The sequence below is a fragment of the Saccostrea cucullata genome, unplaced genomic scaffold, assembly GCF_032062105.1.
Source record: "Saccostrea cucullata isolate Sc308-1 unplaced genomic scaffold, CSIRO_AGI_Scuc_v1 ctg689, whole genome shotgun sequence".
Classification (NCBI taxonomy): Eukaryota; Metazoa; Mollusca; class Bivalvia; order Ostreida; family Ostreidae; genus Saccostrea; species Saccostrea cuccullata.
Window position 1 is genome coordinate 236,789 of NW_026929140.1, and position 25,562 is coordinate 262,350.

Sequence of the window (25,562 nt, forward strand, 5' to 3'; positions counted from 1 at the left end):
TATTTTAAAACCGAAACTCATGAACATTTATAATTAATTCAAAATTTTTAAGCGTTTTTTTCATATATTTAAAGGATATGTATGCAAATAAGCTGAGTAGAAATTGTCCTAAGTAAAATCCAGACACGTAGTACATGTATACATATCTACCAGAGGTAACATGTAATATGATATTTTATGAAGAAAATTTTGTTTGGAAAAAATGTTCGGCAGCAACCTTCAACCCCGAACATAATATGATTTTCTAATTTAAACTATACCCATAATGGGATTTTTTATAATCCACGGATATTTAATATATACAATGATATCCAGCCGCAAAATAAATTAGGTTGAAATTGTCCAATATTATAGATCATCTAGGAACTTACTGTCTACCATATGATTGAACGAGTTTATTTTGTGGGATCTATTGCCAATGCAAGTATTACCCTATACCATTTTAAGGATTATAATATATAGAAATAAGTAGTTTGTTTATTTAGTTTAATGTGATGAAAATGGACAAAACATTTGGTGGACTTTGCACCTCTCCTTACCCAACACATATACTTTAAAAATATTACTTTTTTCAAAATAGTGTCTTTCAAATTTTAATGACTTTTGAAACATTAGAATACAATTATGCTAATTAATTACACATGCATTGCCTATTCTACTTCTCTCTTTTTTCATTTTTTCGCTCTCCTTAGTTTACACATAGATATACACTTTTGATACAGGACACTATAAAATCGCATGGCCATGTATCTTTTTGCTCTGCACGGATTGATACAGCTACGGTGTGATTTTTTTTTTATGCTATAAAACATAACTTTTCACAGCGCATGGTTGTATATAATTTCTTATACGTATAATCAGTGACCCATAACAAACGTGTTTCCTATTCAATCTGAGGTATTATAGCGTATTTTTTTCATATGTCCACTTTTAATTACATTGTTTGTGATTGCATAAAAATAGAAAATAGAAATATCATTAATAATTTAAGTGATTTTAACACTATTTGTTCTATTTTAATCATATACTTAATTATTCCAATTTTAAAGTATTCATAAGTACAATTACTGGTCCTGGGGTGGGTGGGGGGATTACCAAGATACGGGAAGTAAGGGAGAGTAACGTTCGTTCGTTAGATTTCGGCATTTCTCTTTTTACATAGTTAATTATTTGAACTGTCTGCGAATCATTTAAAACATGTCAATTTAAATGCATGTCGATTTTCAACTTTACCATGTAAGTGAAAAAAAAGATTATGAAAAAGTTTGTGTTTTTATGGGACAACTCTTGCATGTAATAATTGAATCAATTCAAATACAATTAAATTAATGCAAATTAACACAGTCTAAAATTTATCCAAACCTATTCAACTTTCTAGTTCATTTATTATTATATAATGTCTTGAAAGAAATATATAAATTAAAGAATAGATTTGCAAAAAAAATTATGTATACATGTATCTCTAACGAACCTGCATTCAAGGTCCAGTTACTTTTGCTTTGAAGTGGATCACATACTTTACATCCATTTGTTGTATGATTCTGCCCCGCTTGGAAACATTGTCCATCAATTATACAATACCCTGTTACATAATATCGGTAGTCATTCAAATTGTATTCTATAATTCTTATTTTAAAATAATTAAAAAAAAGCATTTGATTCTCCCGAAATATTTCTAGAAAAGTTACTGCAAAAGGTTTGTCACAACTACTTCGATCAATTCAAAATAACTTTTTTTTTCAAAATTTCTAAAACCCTTAAAGAGAAGCAGCCTAAAACTGAAAGTTTAAATCCCGCATTGTTAAATTTTATACTAAATCTAATAGAAATACCTTCAGTTAATGACCAGTTATCTCTGTCTAGTGAAGTGTTACAATAAAGACAAGAATTGGAGTTGTTTTTCTCTCCATCAGATATACATTTGCCATCAATATCACAGTAAGCTGAAAAAAAGTCGATTTTAGACATATGACATTTTAATGTTAATTGTTCTATGAAGCTAAAAGTAAATCTGTATAAATACTTTAAAAGTATTAGAATATCATTGACATTAAACTGTAAAAGTTGACTGAATTTTTAGAATGAAAAATATCAATCACGAAGTAATTAGGTGCAAAAGTCCGTTGAAACAATAAAAAACGTGAGATACATCGCGCTAACTAATACTCTTCTGCCCTTGCTATCTTCCTGAAAATAGCCTTTAATGTAAACATATCATTTATATATTTATCAAAATAAAATAAACATATGATCTCAATGTCAATGTAAAGCCTCTTTCTTTACTCCTCACTAAAATATTAAAAGGAGTGAAGTAGAAACTTCAAGAGTACTGTGCAGCAATATATTCAAGAAATGGTGTTAATCAGATGTGTACTTGAAAATTCAAAAGAACTTTTGAACAATCTGAAATCAGAAGAATTTATCAAAATCAACAGCTAAAAAACTTATGACTTTTAAACATTTAAAACAACCATTCCCCACGATGAATTAAAGTTTGGGCTTTTTTTATATCTTTGACAGCTTTCTTTTCAATAAAAAATGAGACTCGTAAATATACTTACCTTGTCGTTGGTAATTTGCAGAATTAAAAACAAAACATTCTGATTGTACACTCTTAAGTTGAAATCAAAGAGATGCTTGCGTTTTTTATTGACAATATCTATGTTGTTTCTAGAGACAAGGCCTTCTGACAATCTGTTGGAATCCTCGTGGGTTCCAATTACACCCCGTTATAAGCAGGCATATTTTTGTATTCATATGAAGCATAATTTGTCCAAAATGGTATGCATGAAAAGAATAAAAAAAACAACACTTGTTGTGGCCTTCAACTCTACGTTAAGATATATCGACGACGTATTGTATATCAATCAACAGCGGTAATTGATATTCTATGTCTATACAATATACCCTTTTGAAGCTTGAGATAAAAAGGTCTGACAGATCTTTTTCATACTTGGATATTTTACTTGAAAAGACGTTTATGCTAATTTAACAACCAAGCTCTTTTATAAACATGATGGCTTTAACTTTTCAATCGCTAACTTTCCTTACTTATGCAGCAATATACCATCATTACCTGCATACTGAGTTTATATATCTCAGTTGATTCGATAGGCAAGAGCATGCTCTACGTATAAACAATTTCTAAAACGAGGTACTTTATTGACAAACAAATTTGATGAAACAATAATATCAGCAGTCTCGTTTAAAGCCATCATTTCGTAAGTTCTGTGGTCGAAACAATGTCCTTGTCAGCAAATACAATTTATCATTGAGTCAAATGCTGACTAAAGTTTTTCATACTTATTTTAAGTCCATTATTTAAACACTGCATCGATCATAACAAAGAGCACAGGTATGACCGCTCGACAGGGGGTACGCACTTCTCCATGGCACCTGATCCCACCTCTGATGTTTTGGAGGTCTTAGTTTGCTCGGCTCATATTTTTTTATTGTTTTATAGATTTTTTTTTATCTTGAATAGTGTTCATTGTCTCCATATGTTTCATTCTGCTTAAGGAATTTTGACAAACGGATTGACATACCATGATAACAACAATATACCTAAACTTTTTTTAACAGTGTATATACATGTTAAAAAAATATTTCACATAGAAATACATTAAAAGGAACACAACTTTACCAGGATTTGGCGAAAAGAAGTAAAGGCTAGAAGAAGCTTTACACATCCAACATGGATTTGTTTTATCTGATTGTCCATCTTGTATACAGGAATTGTTAAGAAAACAATATCCTACAAAGAAAAGGTGCTGTTTTAAAAACCAGATCTTAGGGAAAATATTCTTTTAAGACTGTTCAGTTCAATGCCTTTTAATTGTATATGTGTATTTCTTCTGCTGCTTAAATTCCTTCAGAAGTGTGGAAAAAAGCAATGATAGTCATTAAAATTCGTATTTTTGACAAGTTTGTCTATCATAAGATTATGTCTTAAACCCTATTAAACAAAAGATATTTGCATATGAGAATAAATTACTGACATACCTGTTCTCAAGGTCCAGTTACTTTTACTTTGAATTGGGTCACATACTTTACACTCATTTGTAACGTGGTTTTGTCCAGCTTGGACACATTGTTCATCAATCATACAATACCCTATTGGTTTGAAATATTTTGGTCAGAAAAGTGTATATGAAAAACTAAAAATATACCAAACAGGTTTTGAATTTTTCATTAGGATTTGCATACCTTAATGTCTTCAAAGAAGGTCACAGTTAAAATCGAAATGTGACTGGACGAGCAAAACAAAGAATGCATCTTGAGAAAGCTTATTACTTATAATGTACATTTAGACTGTATAATAAATTTGAATTGATGTGATTTTTGTAACTTTCTTATTCATATAATAAACATTACCCTGACGTAATGACCAGTTTTCCTTGCCCTGTGAGGTATCACAAAATAAACAAGACATGGAATCGTTTTCTGTACCATCAGGAATGCACATACCTCCTATACTGCAGAAATCTGAAATTATATTGTTTTTTCTTTTTAAATTGTAAAGGGTATCTATTGTTTTTCATAACAAATTTTGAAAAATAATGTAATAATATTATGAATGATATAGCATGGTACACACACACACACAAAAAAAAACTCGCGATAAATTGATATTTTTTTGTTATGTACCAGATGGATTTTATCATCTTCAAAAAGAAAGAAATATCGAAATCATCTGTTTTATTTCCTTTTCTGTCTTCCTGTACACTTCACTACGTAAGGTTAATGAAACTAAAGTGACTGCTGGCCAAATCAATAATATATACGATAAGAACATGGTTGCATTTTAAAAAGTTGGAAGTACTTAAAAAAATATATTTTACAAGGAATTACCACAGGTAAAAACATTGGATATTAAACATTGATTTGTTTTTTAATTTCTTCGTCCTTCAAACAGAAACCATTGACAAACCAATAACCAACGAATATACTTCAAACTCAGATTGAATTACAGTGGAACAAGATCTGTTTATGAAACACTGATGCCCTTATATGGCAGTTTTCCTCGAAAGTTTCTCAATTGCAAGTCAAACTCTGAGGTTAATGTCGAGAGATGAAAAATGTTGTTTCTGAAAAAAAGACTTCGTGTCCAATAATTATACCAGTGAAATATGATATCGTGTGCACCATCAATTCAAAATTTATAACAAAAATTAAACTTTTCTTAAAATATGTGTCAAACTCGTAAGCTAAGGTCAAAGTTACGGCCAAAGTTAAAGTTTGAATCTTTTGCAAAAAGGGTAAAACTGTCAAGATTAAAAGGTCAAATATGTTGGTACCCCAAAAAAGCCTTGACACAAGAAATACACATGTGAAATATAATTGTCATAGCTCCGAGCGGTCAAAAGCTATGGCAAAAATATGATTTGTGGACAGACAGACGGTCAAAAAACTATATAGCCCCAAATCTTCGATTTATTGTATAAATTGTACCGGTAATTTGGGTCTTACTTCATTTCATAGAAACTCTTAAAAGACAATTCAAACACTTTGCATACAATAACAACATAAACTTCAAGGTGTGCGTGAAAAAATTCTTACTTACCCGCAATCACTGTCCAATTCCTTTTGCTTTGAAGTGGATCACAAATTTTACATTCATTCATTGTATTCTTTTGTCCCTCTTGGATACATCGACCATCAATCAGACAAAACCCTGTTATATTTTACTTTTCTTATCATAATTCCGTTCATGCAAACAATTTAAAAGGGAATCTATGACGCTCGTTATTAGGTTTTTCTGAGCTTTCAGTTGCAGTTAATTCTGTATTTCACAACACACAGTCAGCTAAATTTTATATATTATTTAATTAGCAGCAAAATTAAAATGTACTTTCTGTTATTAAATTAATAAAGTTATTTGAAGGCTTTAGGTTTGCTCTGGATGTGAACTCTCACAATGCTCGCTTTATTGTAGATAAAAATTACTGTGAACTTATTTTTTAAATTTATTTACTGAAAATTACCTTGATGTTGTGACCAGTTCTCCATGCTGAGTGAGGTATTACAAAATAAACAAGAGCTGGAATCACTTTCTTTACCCTCAGGCACACACAAACCTGCTATATTGCAGAAAGCTGAAAAGAGAGAATGTTTTGCTATACTTTTTTCTGCCCTGTTAATTTGTAAAGTGAAAAAGTAGACTTTCTAAAACACAATGTAACAGAATGTGAAAACAGTCTCGATTTATGATACACAATTCCCTATGAAAATATTCTTATGCCTTTTAAAGCAACACTTTTAAACATCGAGACAAGAAAAATGGATATATTCGTGTATATAAGTCAGAAACATATTTCTTAAAGTATGACTTTATTTCCATAAAGTAAAAAAGAAAACAATTGACATTTGAACACAGAATAATAAACTGGTTAGGAACCTCCCTAAAAATGTTTTTGACTTTGAGAAAATTATATTGAATAAAGATAAAAATGTTGAGCCTATCTATTTAATTTTCAATATAAAAAATATATATTGAAAATATTTTCAAACACAACACAGTATTAGTGAACAGAAATCAGTGTTATCTACATCCACGAAGATAAAACATGTAAATAACATGTTCAAATCATTTGTCTTTATTTTGGCCTTTTAAAATGTGAAAAATACTTAAATTCATAATTAATTGAGTGATATATTGTAATTTTTTTATTTACTAGAATTATATATAGAGGCAAATCACTCAAACTGCATAAAAATACCGTAGAAGCAGAACTATAAATGTGCAGTGTAGAGTAGGTTTTCGAAGAGCTGATAATGCCAATTTGAGGGTTAGGTAATAATCATTAAAATTTCTATATTACCAGGATTTGCAACCAGAGAGTAATTGCTGGCAGTAGCGTTGCACATCAAGCAAGGATTGTTTCTTTCTGACCCTCCGTCTTTTAAACAGGAACCATTGACAAAACAATATCCTAAATTATCAGAAATTTGATTGAAACATTAAGACAAACTAGTTTCTTACATATCATAAAGAAAAAAAATCGTTTTTTGCGTTTGCAGCAGCAACGTAAAGGTTAAAACTGCCGATATTTTATGTGGAACATTGAAACATACTGTGGTTTACAAAATCTTTAAAATACATTGAAATCAAAACTAAATTTGAAAGGAATGCCTACTTTAATGAAAAATAAATTTTTCAGATTCTGATCTATTGTTAAAGCTGAACACTACTCGTAAAAAGGCATAGTCTGCCATATTTCCCGTTCTTCAACGCTCTCCCTACAACCAATATATAAGGAGCAGATCGCCTGTCAGTTCAATGTATTTTGCTGTAGGGATTCGACGAGTGTAGACGTACATCTTACACAGCCGTGCTACTCGGTCGCGATGAAATTATCACGGTTAACGTATTTTTTCCAAAACAGGACAAAAGTATCATAAAAAATACAGGTCAATACATCAATTACAAACAGAAAATGCACATAAAAACAAGAAATAAACGCAAAAATTCTAAGACCACGCAAGAAGTACTACATGTCTGCCACGAGTTTCGAGTGTGCATTCGGGTGAAACGAAATCGAACGGTTTGTATACCCGTCTGACAGTGCCTATTTATGAGAAGTGTTCAGCTTTAAAGTATTCTATAATTCATGAACATTTATTCAAGGTCCACTATTTTTTGCTCTTAAGTTGATCACAGAATTTACTTTTCTTTATTGTATGAATTTTTCCCTCCCGGAAACATTGCCCATTAATCATACAATAGTCTATAATAATGCATTCTTAAAAAAAGCCCATTTAATAGAAGATGTAAAATGCTGAAAAGAAAATCATCATGCGCATTTTTATTTTTTATTTCGTCAGTTTACCAATATTTATTTATTTTATAGACAAACAATAGATTGCAAAGCAGATCCAAATCTAATTGATAAAGACGCAACGTGCTATGCGTATCCACTATAAAAAACTGAAACCCAATATGCAGTTGGTGCAAAGATCCATAAAGTTACATGTACGAGGGGTGATCAAAAAGTTCGCAAACTATCTCTATATTTACAAAACCACAATTTAGATTAGAATGAAATTTAGCACACATAGAGTCACACACATGTTCTGTAAAAAGCATATGTAATGGAATGTTTTGCGCCATGTTTGTGAAAATGATGTCATGAGGTAGATCACTTGTGACAAAAAATGCTTGACTTAGTTGTATTCGAGAAACGAACGCCTGTGAAGTTAAAGGTATGTCCTGGAAATCCCCTTGAAGATTATAATAATTTGTAAACGGTTTATGAAGACAAAAAACTTGCCAGAAGTTCTGTCATTAATTAGATTGATTGTTAAACTGAAGGAAGGGAGATGTTTAAAAATGATGTTTGTCTTGTTGCCCAGTGAAAGCAAACTGGGAGAGAGACGTGTCCTTTGTTAAGCAATTTGATATGAAAGGTCGCCAAGTTATAGTTAGAAAAATGGATGAATATCTTAACAATAATTTAATTAATAAATCCCTAAAATATTGTTTCCTTTATACATTAAACATATCAGATATTATAAAGTGAAGACACCCATATCCACATGAAATAAACGACGTTCAAAAGACGAAGGACTTATAGGTTTTGATGGTCATTATGCTCATTCTGCAAAAGGATATCACTATCCACCCATACTGTTGCCGAATTTAGGCTATTTCTGACAAAGGGGCTGTTTCTGTTGTAAAAAATAACTTGCATGGTGGGAAGTATAAGAGTCGGAAAAAATTTTAAGCTTCTGTGACGGAACGCTAAGAAGCATGTCACGTGACCCGGTGACCGCCTATGTCACTCGATCCGCGCATGGGCAGAATGGTTGCAAATGCGCATTAATATCGGAGAACACTACTTTGAAAAAAATTTTACACTGAAACCATATATCATTTCTTAATTATAAGTTATTCAATTAGTTCGCGAACTTTTTGATCACCTTCGTATGTCACAAAATGTACACTTTTTAATGTATGATAAATGTTAAAATCCATTTACTATATTTATGATATTTTTCAAATAATATTATAACATTACCCTGATGTAATGACCAGTTCCCCCTGCTGATTGAAGTATTACAAAATAAACAAGAGTTCAAATCGTCCTCCTTACCATCGGCCACACACAAACCTCCAATATTACAGTAAGCTACAAATTAGAAAAGTTATATTATCTTCAATTTTTATGCCCCCGTAAACGAAGTTTCGGGGTATATAGTTTTTGTCGTGTCCGTCTGTCTGTCTGTCTGTCTGTCTGTCTGTCTGTCTGTCTGTCTGTCTGTCTGTCTGTCTAGCTGTCTGTTTGTCTGCAAGAACGTTAACCTTGCTCATAACTTTTGATTTAGTTGAGCTATGACTTTCATATTTCAAATGTGTATTTCTTGTGAAAAGACCTTTTTTTGGGTACCACCGAATTTGACCTTTTGACCTTGGAGTTTGACTTTTACACAAAAAATTCAAACTTTTACTTTGGCCATATCTTTTGAACAGTAGAAAGCAGGATATTTATACTTCATATATGTATTCTTTGTTGAAAGACCTTTCATTGAATACCAACAACTTTGACCTTTAGACCTTGACCTTGGATACATCCTTACTCGTAAAAAAAACTTTAACCTTGGCCATAACTTTTGAACAAAAAGGTATAGAGTTTTCATACTGCTCATATGTAATTCATGTGTAAAGACCCTTCATTAGATACCAAGAACTTTGACCCTTTGACCTTGGAGTATTACCTACTTTTAAAAAGCAAACATTGGCCGTGACTGGATTAGGGCAAGTGTTTTCATACTTTACATATTTAGTCCTTGTGACAAGTCCTTTCATTTGATAGCAAGACCTTTGACCCTTTGACTTTGACCTTAGAATTTGACCTATTTTCCATTTTTTAACCCTGGCTATAAATTCTGAACGATTAGGGCTAGAGTTTCTATAAATTACATATGTATTATATGTGGCAAGACCTTTCATTGGATACCAATTACTTTGACCTTTTGACCTTGGAGATTTTTTGTTCTTATGAAAAAAACTTCACCTTGGCCTTAATAGCAAGACCTTTGACCTTGGATTTTGACGTACTTTAATTTTCTTTTTAAATTTTGGCCATAGCTTTTGAACAGTTAGGGCTAGGGCTTCCATGGTTTACATATGTATTTTTTGTGGCAAGACCTTTCATTAGATATCAATGACCTTGACCTTGAAAATTTCCATACTCACGAAAAAACTTTAACCTTGGCCTACTTTCATATTTCACAATTGTATTTCCACTGAGTATACCCTACTTTTAGTACCAATATATTAAATTTGCATTTAAGAAAAGTTTTAATCTTAGCTATGTTGCCATACGGGGGCATCAGTGTTTCACAAACACATCTTGTTTACTGATGATTATAAAGGAATGTATGTTTTAGTATATGTTTAAATTTGGTAGGATTGTATTTGTCTTCATAGGATTCCTTTTTGTTATCTTAAGGCATGTCATTCGTGAAATGAGATAAATCCATATTTCTAGAAGCATCTTTGAGATAAGTACTCATATAACATGATTCAAAATCACAAAAAAACGGGGGGGGGGGGGGGGGTGTCAGTTTGAATCTTACTGAGCAACATACAATTAATTTGACCTATATTTTTGCCCCTCAAACGGTAACTCTTAGGTTAATCACTTCAAACTTTAACGAAGTTTATCAGATTAATCATGGCAAATATAAATATAATCATTTACGTAAAATAGTTTGAATAATATGTATCATTGAACAACTAATGCAAATTAATGCACATCAATTATTACGTGACCTTTGTGCATGATAAAAAAAATTTAATTTGGGGCCATTGGATATCTTAATAGGTAATAGCAATATTCTTACATCAATCGTTTTATGACTTTAATGCTAATCGGTTGTATGTACCGCCTCTATACTACTATATTAAAATAAAAAATTAAATTTTTTGCCTTCACTTCCCATAAATCAGAAGAGTACTGTCTTTTGTTTTATATATCTTAACATCATTGGTAGTCGTTTACAGATTAACAATTATTTCAATTTTGGGTCAATTAAGCTTCGCAAATTAATAATCAACAAAACCTCCTCAAAAAGTTCCGGATATCATCTTGATTTTTTGTTTACAATTTTGCGTACCAAAACCCCTGCCTGGTCGGACAAAATCTTTCAGACCTGTTTTTTTTTCTCACGGTCATTTATAAGTAGCTTTGTCAAGGGTTTATTCGTTTAAGGCAGCAACAGTTCTTTAAACAAAGAGATCATTTTCCAATGGATAATACATTGTTTTCAAATAGGTTTTGAACTGAAAATAAGTTCATTTTTTAAATCACTTTTTTTCTATGCTCAATTTTAAATATATTACATTATTTTTTTTTTAATTCAGACAGGCATGAGATCATTTTCTAATATACTCTTCAAAAAAAAAATTAACGCATAGTAGAAACAATGCCCTGAAAAACGTATGATAGTTTCGTCATACCTCTTATTTTTATATGGATATGATTTATTCGAGTGCTTTTTTAATGCAATTGTTAACTTTACAGCTATTCTACAAGTCTCATAGACAAAAAGACCCGATTTTCAAAAACCTTGATCTCAATTTTCATTTGTTGAATTCTGATGCAATTCCTTCAAGCACAAAGGGGCTATCAAAAGCAAGGGTTCTCGATATTCTGAATCTGGTTTTATCTGAAAAATGACGCTTCCTAAAAATGCTGCATCTAAATGGTGCAAAGCACAAAAAGGAAAATGGGCGACTGGATGCAGGGGTACCGCAATCTACAATTGCAAGAGGTTTTAATGTTACGCACAGCGCGATATCTAACCTGTAAAACATAAACCATTAACATCGAACACCCAATGTTCGCAAAAAATATGTGACATCAGCAGCACAGCATCACTTCAGAAGATTACGTAAATTGCATGAATGTAATGCAATGACGTCATCTAAAGCATTAGCAATCCCTTAACTGCACAGTTTATCTAACAAGAATTTTCAGTTGACTACGAATTATTGTAAGAGGATTATTCATGTCATTGTTCTGACCCCACAGCACCCCAAATATCGACTTCAAAGATCTCAGATCAATAGAGTATGACTACAGCACCACTACTGAACATTTTGGTTTAGCTACCTGTAAAGAATGTTTATCTGAAATCCTTCTATAAGTTTAAGAGTGCTAATGCTTTGTAATGAATGTTAGACAGATAACTGCCTCCAGGACGTTAAACAAGTTGGTGGTGGTAGTGTAATGAAATGGAAAACGGTATTATAAGAAAGTAATATTGATTTGGTTCGAATTTGATGGACTTTGATAAAAAAGGTACTCTAACCATGTTCTACCTACACATGCCCATTTAATTTTGCAGCATCCTGGAGCCGTATTGCAATCTCACAATACACAGCCACATACGGCTCGTTTGACACTCCAATTCTTGCAAAGCAACAGCGACCTGTTTCTGCCACAGTCATCTAAATCGCTAGATTTAATCAAAATTAAGCAGCATTGGACAAAATGGATTGACATGATTTGCCAAAGACAATCGCATCCCAAGACTCTGCAACAGCTGACCAAAGTTCGACATTTGGAGTGGGAGAGTATTCCTTTACAGTTTTTATTACACATATTTGCTTCCATTACATGCCGTTCGTGGCTATCGTTTGGGTCTGCGGGGGCATACCAGATATTGATCTTTAATGGCCTTAAAATGACTATAGTTTTAAATTGTTGAGTAATTATGACATTTAGATAGTATTCCTGTTGATTACCACAATTCTGTTTTATTAATGCATCATTTTACTGAATAATCGTAATGTTCAATGTGTCACTAAAATTCTACTATGCGTTTCTTTTTTTTTTTTGAAGAGTATATTATATAGAGAGTACATGTGATATTCTTAATTCTTATCATGATCTCTTGAACAACTAGTTTGTTTAATTTTTCTTGGGGAGTATTTGAAAAATAATCTGTTTTGCTTCACATCTGCTAAATTGAGTAAAAATACCACTAAGTACAGCACAATTGTTCATTTTCATTTCTGCATTTACAGATAATATACATGTTCATTACTGCTGTATATATAAAGTTTCAGTATTAGCAGTGTTTACATGAAACTCTTTTTATTGTTGAGGTCATATTTTGAACAAGTTGAGACCTTCAGTTTTAAAATTGTTATGCTTTTAGTTTAGTAACTGATTGTATGAAAATACCACCTTAAAACATTTTTAAATTTTGATATGTATCAGATCAGTTCATAGTTGTTGTCAATTACGATAAATATTCATAATTTCTTTTGTTCAATTTGTTTGGAAAGGCGAAATTGATGTAAACTCCTGCGTGACTTTATTTATGGCTATCTGGGGGGTCAAACCCATTCTGCGCTACGCTGTTACGCAACAATTTTGCGAAACAAAAACAAACAAAAACAAACAAACAAAAACGGACAAACAAAAAATAAAAACAAAATAATCTAGATTATATTCAAATTCATTGTTTATTTCAGAAGTACCTTAGAATATGAATGTGTCGATGTATCTATTAAGTAAATGTCCGAAATGCACATGGATGCATTAATAACAATGTAAAGGTTTAAGAAAAAAGAAAGGAAAAGGTGGGGTCGATGCTGTTTTTTTTTTTACTTTGACATCAGTGTTTTCAATAAGAGCCGGCAACCGGCAAAATTAACCGCCTGTAGTAGAAAATTTGCCGGCTGAGATTTCCGTCTTCAAAAAAAAAAAAATCTGCCGAATTACGAATTAACTTCCGATTTAGTTAACATCAAAATCCCTATCATTACTGCGTTTGAAATTATGGCGTCAATATAGCTACATATCGATGACACAGAATAAACGTGAACTGGTTCCCACCATTTGTCACACAACATCGAAATGTCGAAGAGGAAAATAAACGATTTTTTTCTACCGGTACCCGTCACTAAGCGAGGTAAAGTAACAGTATTTTATGTATATTTTTTTTAGACATAAGTCTATATTTTTTCCCCATAATTTAACATTTAACTCCGTGATTCGACATTCTTTCAAGGCACATGTATAGTGATATACCAGAATTTCCTCTGACATAACTTGAAACTTCTTGTGATTTTTATTACGTTCTAAAAGGAAAGTCAAATTATTTTCCTACATTTAAGAAGTAGATTACCTGGAAGTACTTACGTTGATCTCTTTCAGACTTTAACTTCTTTTTTCCCGAATAAATATATTGAATATATTTAATAAATTGCCCTAGAGTAGATGTTATGTTTTTGCAGTTCTAAACTTTTATCGTTGATTGGTATACTGATTAAATCAATCTTCATTCGTTTCTTATCTGTTTTATTTTTTATAGTTGTAGGTACTGACTCAGAAAATCTTGATATAAATCAAAATATTTGCAAACCAAATGAGCTGACACAAGCGGAAAGATCCTCAACAAATGTAATTAATGCCAGTCTGACCCAGTCTGAAAGTAGCTGTGATGTGTCCACTGTCCTGACATGTACAAGTCTTTCAGAAAATGAACATTTAAAATTAATTGAGTCCTGTTTTCCTGACATTGAAAAAAATGATATTTCTCAAAAGATTCATAACTTCATGCTTTGCCGCAGGAGTGACTGTTGCTCTCTAAAATCAAAGGAAAAATTTGATCATGCTTGGCTGAACTCAAAAGAATTGTCTTTCTGTAAGGTTACAAGATTATGGCATTTCGTTTTCGTTGAGGAACAAGGAGTCTACTGTCTACTTTGTAGAAAACATAATATTAAAAATCCGAGAAACAGATCAGCTGTATTTGCAGATGAACCAAGTAAAAGATTTAGAAAGTTAGCTTTGCAGGAACACCTGAAAACAAAATGTCATGAAGCAGCAAAATATAGTGAATCTCTCAATCGAGTTTCAGTTTTTCAAAAAGAAATTGACAGAAAATTAGAAATCAAAAATGAAGTTTTATTCCAAGCTTTCTATTCTCATTTGTTTGTTGCAGATCAGATGATTGCTAACTTTAAGATTAACAAACTAATGAAATTCATGGAACATATTGGATTGAAAGATTTGAAATATTTCAGTCACAGATCAGCAGGGTCGCAAAGAGAAGTTTTACTAACTTTATCAGATACTTTGAGAAATGATTTAATAAAAAAATTGCAATCTTCAAACTGCTATGGTTTAATGATTGATGATCTATCTGATGTGTCGTCACTTGAACAGATGATTGTGTACATTCAATACTTTGACCAAGAGCTTGGGAGTGTTCAAACAGATTTCCTTTTCATTGCAAATTTACTGGAAAAGTCACACTCGGCAAACTCTGAAACTCTTTTCAAGGTGCTTTGTGAAAATTTTGAAGCCATGAATCTAGATATGATGAAGATAACTGGTTTGTGTACAGATGGTGCAAGTGTGATGATTGGTAAAAAAGATGGCTTAAGTGCTAAACTGAAACATATGAACAAATGTCTGATTGCAACTCATTGTGTATGCCATCGGTTGGCATTAGCATGTACAGACACCAATTCTAATCTCAAGTGTGTAGGGAATGTTGAGACGTATATGCTACAGCTTTGGAAATTATTTCATTATTCCCCAAAGAAGATGGCTTGTTTTCTGAAACACCTTGAGGGCTACAGAAGCCTTGTACTTGATTCATCAGAAAAAAAGAAATGTGTAAAAATTCTGAAACGGGCATGTAAAACCAGATGGTTGAGTTTTGAGGCATCAGTTGCTGCTGCAATGGACGATCTGATTCCTTTAGTTCAAACTCTGAGTGAACTTTCTGAAAGTGATGCTGCTGCTTATGGATTACTAAAGAAAATGCATTCTGCCCATTTTGTAGGTTTGCTCTTCATTCTTCATGCAATTTTACCAATTCTGGGGAAAATAAGTAGGATTTTTCAGAAGAGTTATCTTAATTTTAGTACAATTCAGCCTACTTTAGACAGTGCAGTTCAAGAACTGAAACAGATAAGAAGTGAAAGAAGTCCAATTGAGTTGGCTAAATCTGAATTGAGTGAAGGTGGAAGGCTTGAACTACTAGATATCACAATAAACCAGAATACTGAACACCAGCTTGGACAGACACTTAGCAACTATATTTCTGCATTAGTGGAAAATATTGAAAGACGCTTTCCTGATGTTCCAATTTTAGTTGCTCTCAATATTTTCAATCCCTGCCAAATTCCTGATAAGGACAGTGAAAGCTTCAGTTCATATGGTGACGATGCTGTCGAAATTATTCACCAGCAGTTTCTCTCAGAAGGTTGCACCCAGTCCCTTGCTGAAGTAAAAGCAGAATGGCACCTGATGAAATATCATATTGCAGAAAAAAAGTGTCAAATACCTGCATCAGATGATTTTACTCCTTTGGAATGGTGTTTGAGTGAAATTATGAAGCATAAAAACGAATATAATTACATGTGCCCCTACCTTACAAAACTTGTAGAATTGGTACTTACAATGCCACTTTCTAATGCATGGCTAGAGAGAGGTGCCTCAAAAGTAAAAATCATTAAAACTGATCTCAGAAACAGACTAAAAAATGATATGTTGAATGGATTACTACATATTGCTGTCAATGGTCCAGACTTGTGCACAGAGAAGTGTGATGGTTTAGTTTCTGATGCAGTTGAAATGTGGATCTCTGCCAAGAAAAGGAGGAAGATTCCTTCCAGTAGGACTTCAGGTAAAATTTTTTCCAGTAGAATTGGTAAAAAAAAAATAATGATAATTTTGATATCTAAATTCATTTAATTTGAGACCTTTCTTAGATTTCAAATTAAATTTAATAGGTACAGGAGAGGATAGCAGGAAAACATATATGGAGGCAGAAGTCCAGACTGAGTCCGAACCAGTATTACATGTATCACATGGCACAGATGTTGATGATGAAGAAGAAGCTGATGATGTTGGATCAACCTGTGATGATGACCATGATAAAGACAAACTTTTTGAAAATACTCTTCTACAATTAAAAATAGCAAAAAATCTCAGGGAAGCAGAGGAGTATAGAAAAAAATTCAGTGTTGATAGTGAATCTGATTGGAATTCAGATGATGAATTTTAATTCTAAAATTCCTTAATTTGTGTAATGCATGAACAGGAAATTAAAAAATATAATTTTGATGGTTGTTTTCATTAAAGGTTGATTAAAATATACAGACATGTGAAAGGGAGTAAATATACAGTATATTCCTTACAAAAATTAAGCACAGACTGCACATTTAATATTTTTTATTAGCTCTAAATTGGTAATGAGGAAAAAAAATTATAGTTTGAATCTTTACAAATTACTGAATAGAGAGTCTTCAAAATGGCACCATTTAAGATCAAGTTAAGCAGATTTTAGTGGTAAACATTTGATAAAAATTGCACTTTTTGATGGCCTTAGAGGCAGGAAAAGTAGCTTCAAAAATGGCTATTTTCGTTTTCGGCCGAGGGGCTTCGCCCCCCTGGGCCCCCCACCAGGGCTCTGCCCTGGACCCCCTGGGGGCCTAAGGCGGCCCCCAGACCCCTCGCCGATAATGGGTTTCCTGCTGTTCTTAAATTATTTCCTGCTATTCCAAAACTTAATGAAATCACTGGACATATATCTCAATATATGCTATTTTTAGGGGAAAACGGTGTAAATTTTACCTAAACTTTTTAAATATACGTTTATCTCTTGGCAATGTCTGTTGAGTGAATGCGTATTTTTCCCTTTGAATATGCATTGTAATCTATATTTGATATTCCAAGCATATGATGATTTAAAATATTATCATATAATGATGAAAAAATTATCTAGTAAATAGTTCTTAAATAACGAATCTTACCGGGATTTGGAATCAAGGAGTAGAGACTGGTGGATACATTGCACATCAAACATGGATTTGATTTTTCAGACTCCCCATCTTTCAGACAGGAATCATTGACAAAACAATACCCTAGATAAAAATAATTTAATAAAAACGGAAATAAATCATAGGAAACAAAATTAATGAAAACGTCTTTAAATGCATAAGCGACATTTTGGTGTATCAGATGTCAATAGAAGGATTCTAAAAGAGGCCCTGTGTGGCATTGAAATGTATGTGTCTCTTTAAACAGTTTATAATCATGTACTCCTATAAGGAGGAATGTCACAACTGTTTCTAGATTTGTTTTCACTTATATTCAATTAATTTCAGTTACCTAATATTTTCATTTAAGGGAATAAGGGACCTTTAGCTGAAAAAATACTTGTCATTCATTTTTCTTTCGTATTTTGTATATTTTTAATGTAGTATGTCTTACATACCTTAAAGCAGAACTTTATATCATTAGATTTCTAGCCTTATGTTGGAGATATTGAGTGACAAATATTATGCAGTTGAGTTAAGGCTAAGTATGAAGGTTTCTATGCAAAATATCTAAATAAACCCATAATTGCTATACCTAACGCACAGAAAATGTTAAGACGTGTTTTCTAATACATTCTTAGTACCCACGACATGCGATAGCCAGTACACATTATTACATGTACGTCCGATTATTACGTCGTCGACCTGTGCAATACAAGTTTATAAAAAACATCAACAAAATCGCTTCGGCAAAGGGCATACCTTATTTTGTTCGACAGAAACAAGGTATAAAGAGACGCAGACTATTCCAAAAATTTAAGATATTGCTGCACAAACGACGACACTGCGATATTTGATATCGCGATAACTTAACTTAGCGGAGCTCTTTCGCGATGGAGGTTGGAAACGTCTGTTGGATTGGGGCAAATGTGCTATTGAATACAATGCAAGATCGATCATTATAGAATTTATAAGAGCAAATCAGTAAAAAAAAATCCTGGTAGAATACCTTGCTAAACAATGCTAAAATGCTACATTCTTAACGATATTTTTAACTAAGCCTACTGTTCTTATTAAATTTTCATTGAAAATCGTCATATTTTAAAGCTGATAAAATGTTCTAATCTTTTCTTATTTGACAATCTACTATTTGGAGTTAAATCTTTGGTAATACATTGTACTTACGGCAAAAAACTGTTCGAATCATTCAATAGTCACTACTGTAAACAATGTCATGTGCCCGAGAGATTTAGAGCTTTCTCGACCACTCCGCTAAAGAGCGGTAGTGAGTTAGATAAAGTTTCTGCGAGGTTATCGCGATATAACGTATTGTTTAGTTACTCTTCGTACAATTTAAAGTTGAAATAGGATAAAAATTCACAGTCCAGTGTACGTTTCCTAAAATTTTATAGTTTGAGAATCATCATGGGAATAGTGCAGCAATTTTAACCCTTATCCTGCGGTCAAAGTTATGGCTTATCAGTTCCACTGCTGCGGCGAAAGTTAAGTGTAAACAGATATCGCAGTGAATACATACTTCCTTTACTTATCAGCTTATAGCATCCTTATCTTTGATGCAATCAACACATAAGTTGTGTTATAAATAAGAAGAAAAGAAAGAGCTTTTTATTCATATAAATTTTATTTCTATATTCCTACAATTTATTGCATTTACCTCGATTTAAATTGAACAGTATGGATAATGGATAATAAGTCCGAATAACTATTTAAATGTTATAAATATCAATTATAATGATACATTAAATATCATTATTATACCTTTAGATAGTAGCTTAATTATATTCCTTTTAGTGTATAAACTTCTTTCCTTTCTTACAAAGCTCCGGAGACTAAAAGCATGCATATTTAGGTCAGCCATTTTGGAATATTTCTTTGTCCTGGAGTACCATCTATTTTGGATGGTGATTATGTACATGAATCTTTCTGATTGGTGTATATTTTTACAAATTCTAAACCATTGGTTTATATTTATACTTGTTTCATTCATTGAAATGGGATGCTCTGCTAAAAATAGCAGGGAAACAAGCATCAGATGAGGAAACCCCTCAAAACGACCTGAGGTCGCGATCCGCAGCAGCAGATCAGATAAGCCAGCGCGACTCAGAGTCGCGATTAACAGGATAAGGGTTAATAATTTAAAGAATATTGTCCTTAATATTATATTTTATTTCATTAAGAAATAAGAAGTTTATAAACTTGTTATTAATTACTTATATATACATTTGAGATGGACAATTTAATATATATAAATATTGCACGAACCGGTCGCCGTAGATTTCCGACAAAAGTACGCAAGGTGTTAATCGGCTTGAAAGGCGGTTACGCTTCAAATTCGTCAGGCGAAGGACTACATTTCGTAGACAATATTTTGTGAAAGGCCACTTGTGATCAGTGATAGTGAACCGATTGTTGTTGTTGAATATTTTTATTTGTGAAAATTGATAATCAATGCTGAAAGACGTAGGAAACACTTTCGAAGATTGATGATAAAAAGTTGGAGGAAGTTCGGTCGCCTAAAAGGAACGGATGGTTCTCGATGGATGGAGACACTGGTCCGAACCAGATAATTTGCAATCAATTCTTAAATTTGATACAAAAAACATACAATTTACGATTTCCGTAACTAAAGGCATATTTATGATGTAAACACGGAGACACTGGCGACAGCTTACATTGAACAGCGCCGAGGTGTTTGTCAGCTGTTTGTGGCGTGATTGCAATGCTTTTATTTTTTCCAACAGTTTTACATATTTATCGTGAGTAGAATTTTTTAAAAAAAAAAAGTATGGTTTATAATGAAGATTCAACTTAAGGATAAACGTCAGAGACTGTGCAGCTGACAAAAGTGACATAAAACTTGTAAACAAAGGATAGTTTCTATCGGTATATTCTCTATGTACACATTTAAAATCGATCGCCAATAATGTATGAAATTCTTGTTTACGTTATAAATAAAACAATTATTTTACTTGCTTTTTTGGTTTATTTTTTTATGCATGAAAAGCAAGTAGAGCAAGTTATTTTATATTTATATATGTATACGTTTTTGCGCTGTGTGATTCGGCCATGTATTGACCTCGGACCTCTGACAAACTTCATACAGAAATGAAGATATATTCCCTGTGTATGTTTGTATAATTAATAAGAAGATACTACAAATGCATATATTTTAAATAAAATAGAATATGCCATTGCACTGACGAAGTTTTCATAATTCGTTTCAATATCTTGAATGGGAAAGAATGTTCATAATGTGCTGTGGGTACTAAGTATGCATTTTATTAGTTCATTTGCATAGAAACGCCCATATTTAACTTTAACTCACTTGCATAGCACCCTAACAAAAAAATACTATAGTTAACTATAGTTAACTATAGTTTACTATAGTAAATCAAAGTGTGAAAGTTTTCGCCAAAGTTTTTCAAAGTGTCAAAGTTTTTGTCAAAGTTTTTCAAAGTGGCAAAGTTTTCGCTAAAGTTTTTCAAAGTGTCAAAGTTTTCGCCAAAGTTTTTCAAAGTGTCAAAGTTTTCGCCAAAGTTTTTCAAAGTGTCAAAGTTTTCGGTGAAGTTTTTCAAAGTGTCAAAGTTTTCGGTGAAGTTTTTTAAATTATCAAAGTTTTTAATAAAGTTTTTCAAAGTATCAAAGTTTTCAATAAAGTTTTTAAAAGTATCAAAGTTTTCGATAAAGTTTTTTAAAGTGTCAAAGTTTCGATAAAGTTTTTCAAAGTGTCAAAGTTTTCGATAAAGTTTTTCGAAGGTTCAAAGTTTTCGATAAAGTTTTTCGAAGTGTCAAATTTTTCGATAAACGTTTTTTAAAGTGTCAAAGTATTCAATAAACTTTTTCAAAGTGTTAAAGTATCCAAGTTTTCGACAAAGTTTTTCAAAGTTTCAAATTTTTCAATAAAGTTTTTCAAAGTATCTAAGTTTTCGATAAAGTTTTTCAAAGTGTCAAAGTTTTCGATAAAGTTTTTCAAAGTGTCAAAGTTTTTGATAAAGTTTTTCAAAGTGTCAAAGTTTTCGATAAAGTTTTTCAAAGTGTCAAAGTTTTCGCCAAAGTTTTTCAAAGTGTCAAAGTTTTCGCCAAAGTTTTTCAAAGTGTTAAAGTTTTTCAAAGTGTCAAAGTTTTCGCCAAAGTTTTTCAAAGTGTCAAAGTTTTTGCCAAAGTTTTTCAAAGTGTCAAAGTTTTCGCCAAAGTTTTTCAAAGTGTCAAATTTTTCGCCAAAGTTTTTCAAAGTGTCAAAGTTTTCTCCAAAGTTTTTCAAAATGTCAAAGTTTTCGTCAAAGTTTTTCAAAGTGTCAAAGTTTTCGCCAAAGTTTTTCAAAGTGTCAAAGTTTTCGTCAAAGTTTTTCAAAGTGTCAAAGTTATCACTATAGTAAATTAAAGTTTTCAAAGTGTTAACTATAGTATTTTTTTGTTAGGGCAAATACATTGCCCTACAGTGCATAAGTGGAGTTTTGATTCTCCATGTTTCTGATCCCATTACTTTTTCCATAATGGGATTTTTTTCAGCATAGGTAAAAATATGACATCAGATTTTAGTTTACATGTGTCTTTTAAAAAAAAAAAATTGAGTATAAATGGGTTTAACATTTGAAAAAGCAAGTTTTTTTTTTTTTTTTAACTGCATCTGGAGAGGAAAAATAAGGTACTTTTTTTTAGAAAACTTAATCAACAAAAAACTTAATTCGCAAACGATTCTATCATTCAAAATTTGAAAACTTACGTTGAAATGCAAGTTCTTAATTTCATTGATTCCGTAAGAAAATATTGAACGAGTTCAATATTGCACAGGCCATAGTTTAACAGGACATAAGCATGCTAAAATGCACATGAAAAACTAACTACAACGTGACACATTTGAGAAATCAGTGAAATAAGACATACGTACAGAAAATTTCCGTCAACAACCATGTAAAAATATTTTGGTGTTCAATCAATTACAAAATAATCAACAATGTTCTGATCATGATCCTTCTTTATGTTATAACACTGCCCGTGTTTTACCTTGTATACCTGTGTAAACCTTCTTCAAAAATTAAACATTTTATCTTACTGGACTAAGAGATTGACTTTGACGTCAGTGAGTTGTTGAACACGCAGTGTAGGAAAACAAGAGAGTGGGTTAATGTTTTCCGCAATTTGTTACATGTAATATGTACAAGAAAGTTTAAAACATTTTAATTATTTTATACAAGATAGTGAAGTCAAATAAACTGTCAAAAATTATACAAGCACTGTGGTTTCAATCAGGTTTTGTACATATATTATCAAAGACTATCACATTATTAAACATGTGATCTAGTGTCCTTCGACACTTTAATACATAGTATATATTTCCTGTTGTTTTTTCCGAATGTTATATGAATGATTTTAGTAAAGATATCTTCCCAAAAATCTTTTCTTATATACTCTCCTAATATTCTTAAAATAAGTAATCCTCAGTCTTTTACAGGCATTCAAAAAAAAGATTGTTGCATCATTTAAAAATGTTGCCAAGTTTTAATTATCAACTCATACCGTCTGGAAATAAAATTTGTGAACTTAAATCTTACCTTTTCAGAAATACTTGTGTTACCTTCTTCAAAAATTAAGCTTACCTATTTCTAAACTGACTTACTAACCTTTACTAAAGGTCCAATTACTATTACTTCGATGAGGATCACAAACTTTACATTCTTTTGTTGTTTGGTTTTGTCCCCCTTGGAAACACTGACCATCAATCAGACAATGATCTGCAGTGAAAAACATTCAGTTGAATAAATTGAATCCACTTATGAAAAATGTAACAAAATATATTTAAACTTACATATACTAATTTGCTGTCATATCTTTTGCTTTTATATATTCTTTTTTTAATTAAAGAGGACTGCATGAAAGAATTATTAACAAACCTTCAGCGAATGTCCACACTTCTCTGCCCATCGTGTAGTTACACATGTAACACTCGTTGTTTTCTTTTGACTGACCATTATAATAACAGATGTCTTCAATGTAACAGTACCCTATGTAAGAAAACATAATAACGCATGTAAAAGCATAATTGTTAATCTCCATATCTTAAATATCTTAAAAAGAGTAACATTGCTGTAAGGAATAACTATCTAATTTCTTTTTATTTCATGATGTGATCAATCGAATGACTGGCGTCATACAAATGCCTTTATTGCCTTTACTGCATAAAACTATCACGCAAGCCACTTGATTGATCATCGCGTTGAAAGCAAAATATATGACAGTTAATCCTTATATTTATATTGTATTGATTCCGCAAATTCACTTGTTACAAGCCCTGCTACTGTCTCTATTTGTTCCGCCCCGCCCCCTTTTTTTAACCGCGCCTATCGATGAACCAATACATCTATGTAGAAATAAAGTACATTAAATAACTACCGGTACTTGTAAATTTATCTCGGACAAAGACATTTAAAATGTAAATAAAAACTGATATATGGACTTACATACCTGGATTATCAGACCAGTTTAAAGTATTAACTGACGGGAGACATATACTGCAAAGATTTGTTCCATTAATAGCCCCATCATCGTAGCACTTGCCGTTTATTAAACAATGACCTGTGATTTAAGAAAAAATATTGTCGGTACAAGCTACATGTAGCAATTGCTTTTTCTCTAGATAATGTGCTGTCATTCATTCTGCAAACCTAACTTGTATATTTTAACAAAATATTATAGTGACTTCTCCTGCATTAGCTTTTATTTCTTTTTTATGTTCAATTAACAAAAAAACCCTTTATCTTCTCTAGATTAGAAACAAAAATCCAGCAGAAAAGTTTTATTAAACCATTGAACTATTTTTCTTTTCTTTTAAACCTGAAGTGCAACGGCATAAATACATGTAGTTTTGTGAAAACATCAATGTAGGAATTTCATCGACAGGTACATGTACCTGGGTTAAATGACCAGCTATACTTGTCCAGCGTCACATTGCAAATGTCACATAGGTTTTCAAGATTTGTATCGCCATCAATGAAACATTTTCCATCAATAAAACAGTAGCCACTCTGAAAAAAAAATTGTTGCAGACTTGTTACTTACAAGATATCTATTACAGTTTCATTATCAAACATTTCTATTCTATGGGCAATCAATTTTTGAATAATAACAATTTGATATTGCAAGTCTCTTGTTATGAAGAAAACTACCTTTAAAATAAAATTTATTTGTCCAGTGGCATTGTGAAGCTCTTGACAGTCAGATTGATAGGTGTAAACATTGTAATTTTCTGTAAATCTGGATCCATCGTTACTGATGTTGAAGGTGAATTCTGTTACCCAGTGTGGTTGTTCACTATACGAAAGAGGGCAGAATCCCTCAAATAAGGTTCTTGGTTCTAAACTGGTTTGATATTGACTTTCTGAGATGAGAGTCCCATCTCTTTCAATCTAAACGAAAATATGTAAGATCATTTGTAACTAATAATGAAACAAAATGATATTTGAAAACAAATTCCGTGATCAATCACACAAAGTACAAAAAAACTCTTTACATATATGTCTTTAAGGAAATCATTATTCTTGTACAAGTATGACAAAATATTTCGAACATAGGTCAGTTTTGATTAATTTTGGTATATTCTTTCCTGGTGTTAGATATGTTCAGGCTGAAAGCAACCAAAGACTTAAAATCTCTGATAAACCTAATAATAGCAATGGTTCCATGTTGTCTGCTGTAAGTATATATTACATTTACAATTTGTATTTTGTTATTTTAGAGTTTTAAAAGGTCACAT

General features: G+C 31.9%; 3 protein-coding genes across 3 annotated transcripts in view; 2 read left to right on the plus strand and 1 right to left on the minus strand.

The window, feature by feature from the left end:
* Nucleotides 1-25,562, minus strand: part of LOC134279895 (uncharacterized) — a 147,629-nt gene that overhangs the window by 33,133 nt on the left and 88,934 nt on the right. Inside the window, exons 21-30 of the mRNA XM_062762311.1 lie at nt 17,786-17,896; nt 9,018-9,128; nt 6,822-6,932; nt 5,985-6,095; nt 5,564-5,674; nt 4,375-4,485; nt 4,003-4,113; nt 3,644-3,754; nt 1,833-1,943; nt 1,472-1,582 (exon numbers count right to left, since the gene is read on the minus strand). Coding sequence (XP_062618295.1) covers nt 1,472-1,582; nt 1,833-1,943; nt 3,644-3,754; nt 4,003-4,113; nt 4,375-4,485; nt 5,564-5,674; nt 5,985-6,095; nt 6,822-6,932; nt 9,018-9,128; nt 17,786-17,896 — 1,110 coding nt within the window. The remainder of the gene's footprint in view (nt 1-1,471; nt 1,583-1,832; nt 1,944-3,643; nt 3,755-4,002; nt 4,114-4,374; nt 4,486-5,563; nt 5,675-5,984; nt 6,096-6,821; nt 6,933-9,017; nt 9,129-17,785; nt 17,897-25,562) is intronic.
* Nucleotides 13,857-15,081, plus strand: LOC134279896 (uncharacterized). Its single transcript, XM_062762312.1, has 3 exons — nt 13,857-13,926; nt 14,329-14,784; nt 15,044-15,081. The coding sequence occupies exons 1-3, from the start codon at nt 13,872-13,874 to the stop codon at nt 15,079-15,081; spliced, it is 549 nt and encodes a 182-aa protein (XP_062618296.1). The 5' UTR covers nt 13,857-13,871.
* LOC134279886 (uncharacterized) lies at nt 15,735-17,037 on the plus strand. The gene is made up of 2 exons (XM_062762300.1): nt 15,735-16,656; nt 16,763-17,037. Exons 1-2 carry the CDS (start codon nt 15,789-15,791, stop codon nt 17,035-17,037), a joined length of 1,143 nt encoding a protein of 380 aa, XP_062618284.1. The 5' UTR covers nt 15,735-15,788.

Bases quoted from the DNA above. Each gene is read 5' to 3' on its own strand.
- LOC134279896 (XM_062762312.1), top strand. From the start codon at position 13,872: ATGTCGAAGAGGAAAATAAACGATTTTTTTCTACCGGTACCCGTCACT. The intron at 13,927-14,328 runs GTAAAGTAACAG...TATTTTTTATAG, and splicing joins GGTACCCGTCACTAAGCGAG to TTGTAGGTACTGACTCAGAA. The intron at 14,785-15,043 runs GTAAAAGATTTA...GAAATATTTCAG, and splicing joins TGTATTTGCAGATGAACCAA to TCACAGATCAGCAGGGTCGC.
- LOC134279886 (XM_062762300.1), top strand. From the start codon at position 15,789: ATGCATTCTGCCCATTTTGTAGGTTTGCTCTTCATTCTTCATGCAATT. The intron at 16,657-16,762 runs GTAAAATTTTTT...TAAATTTAATAG, and splicing joins TCCTTCCAGTAGGACTTCAG to GTACAGGAGAGGATAGCAGG.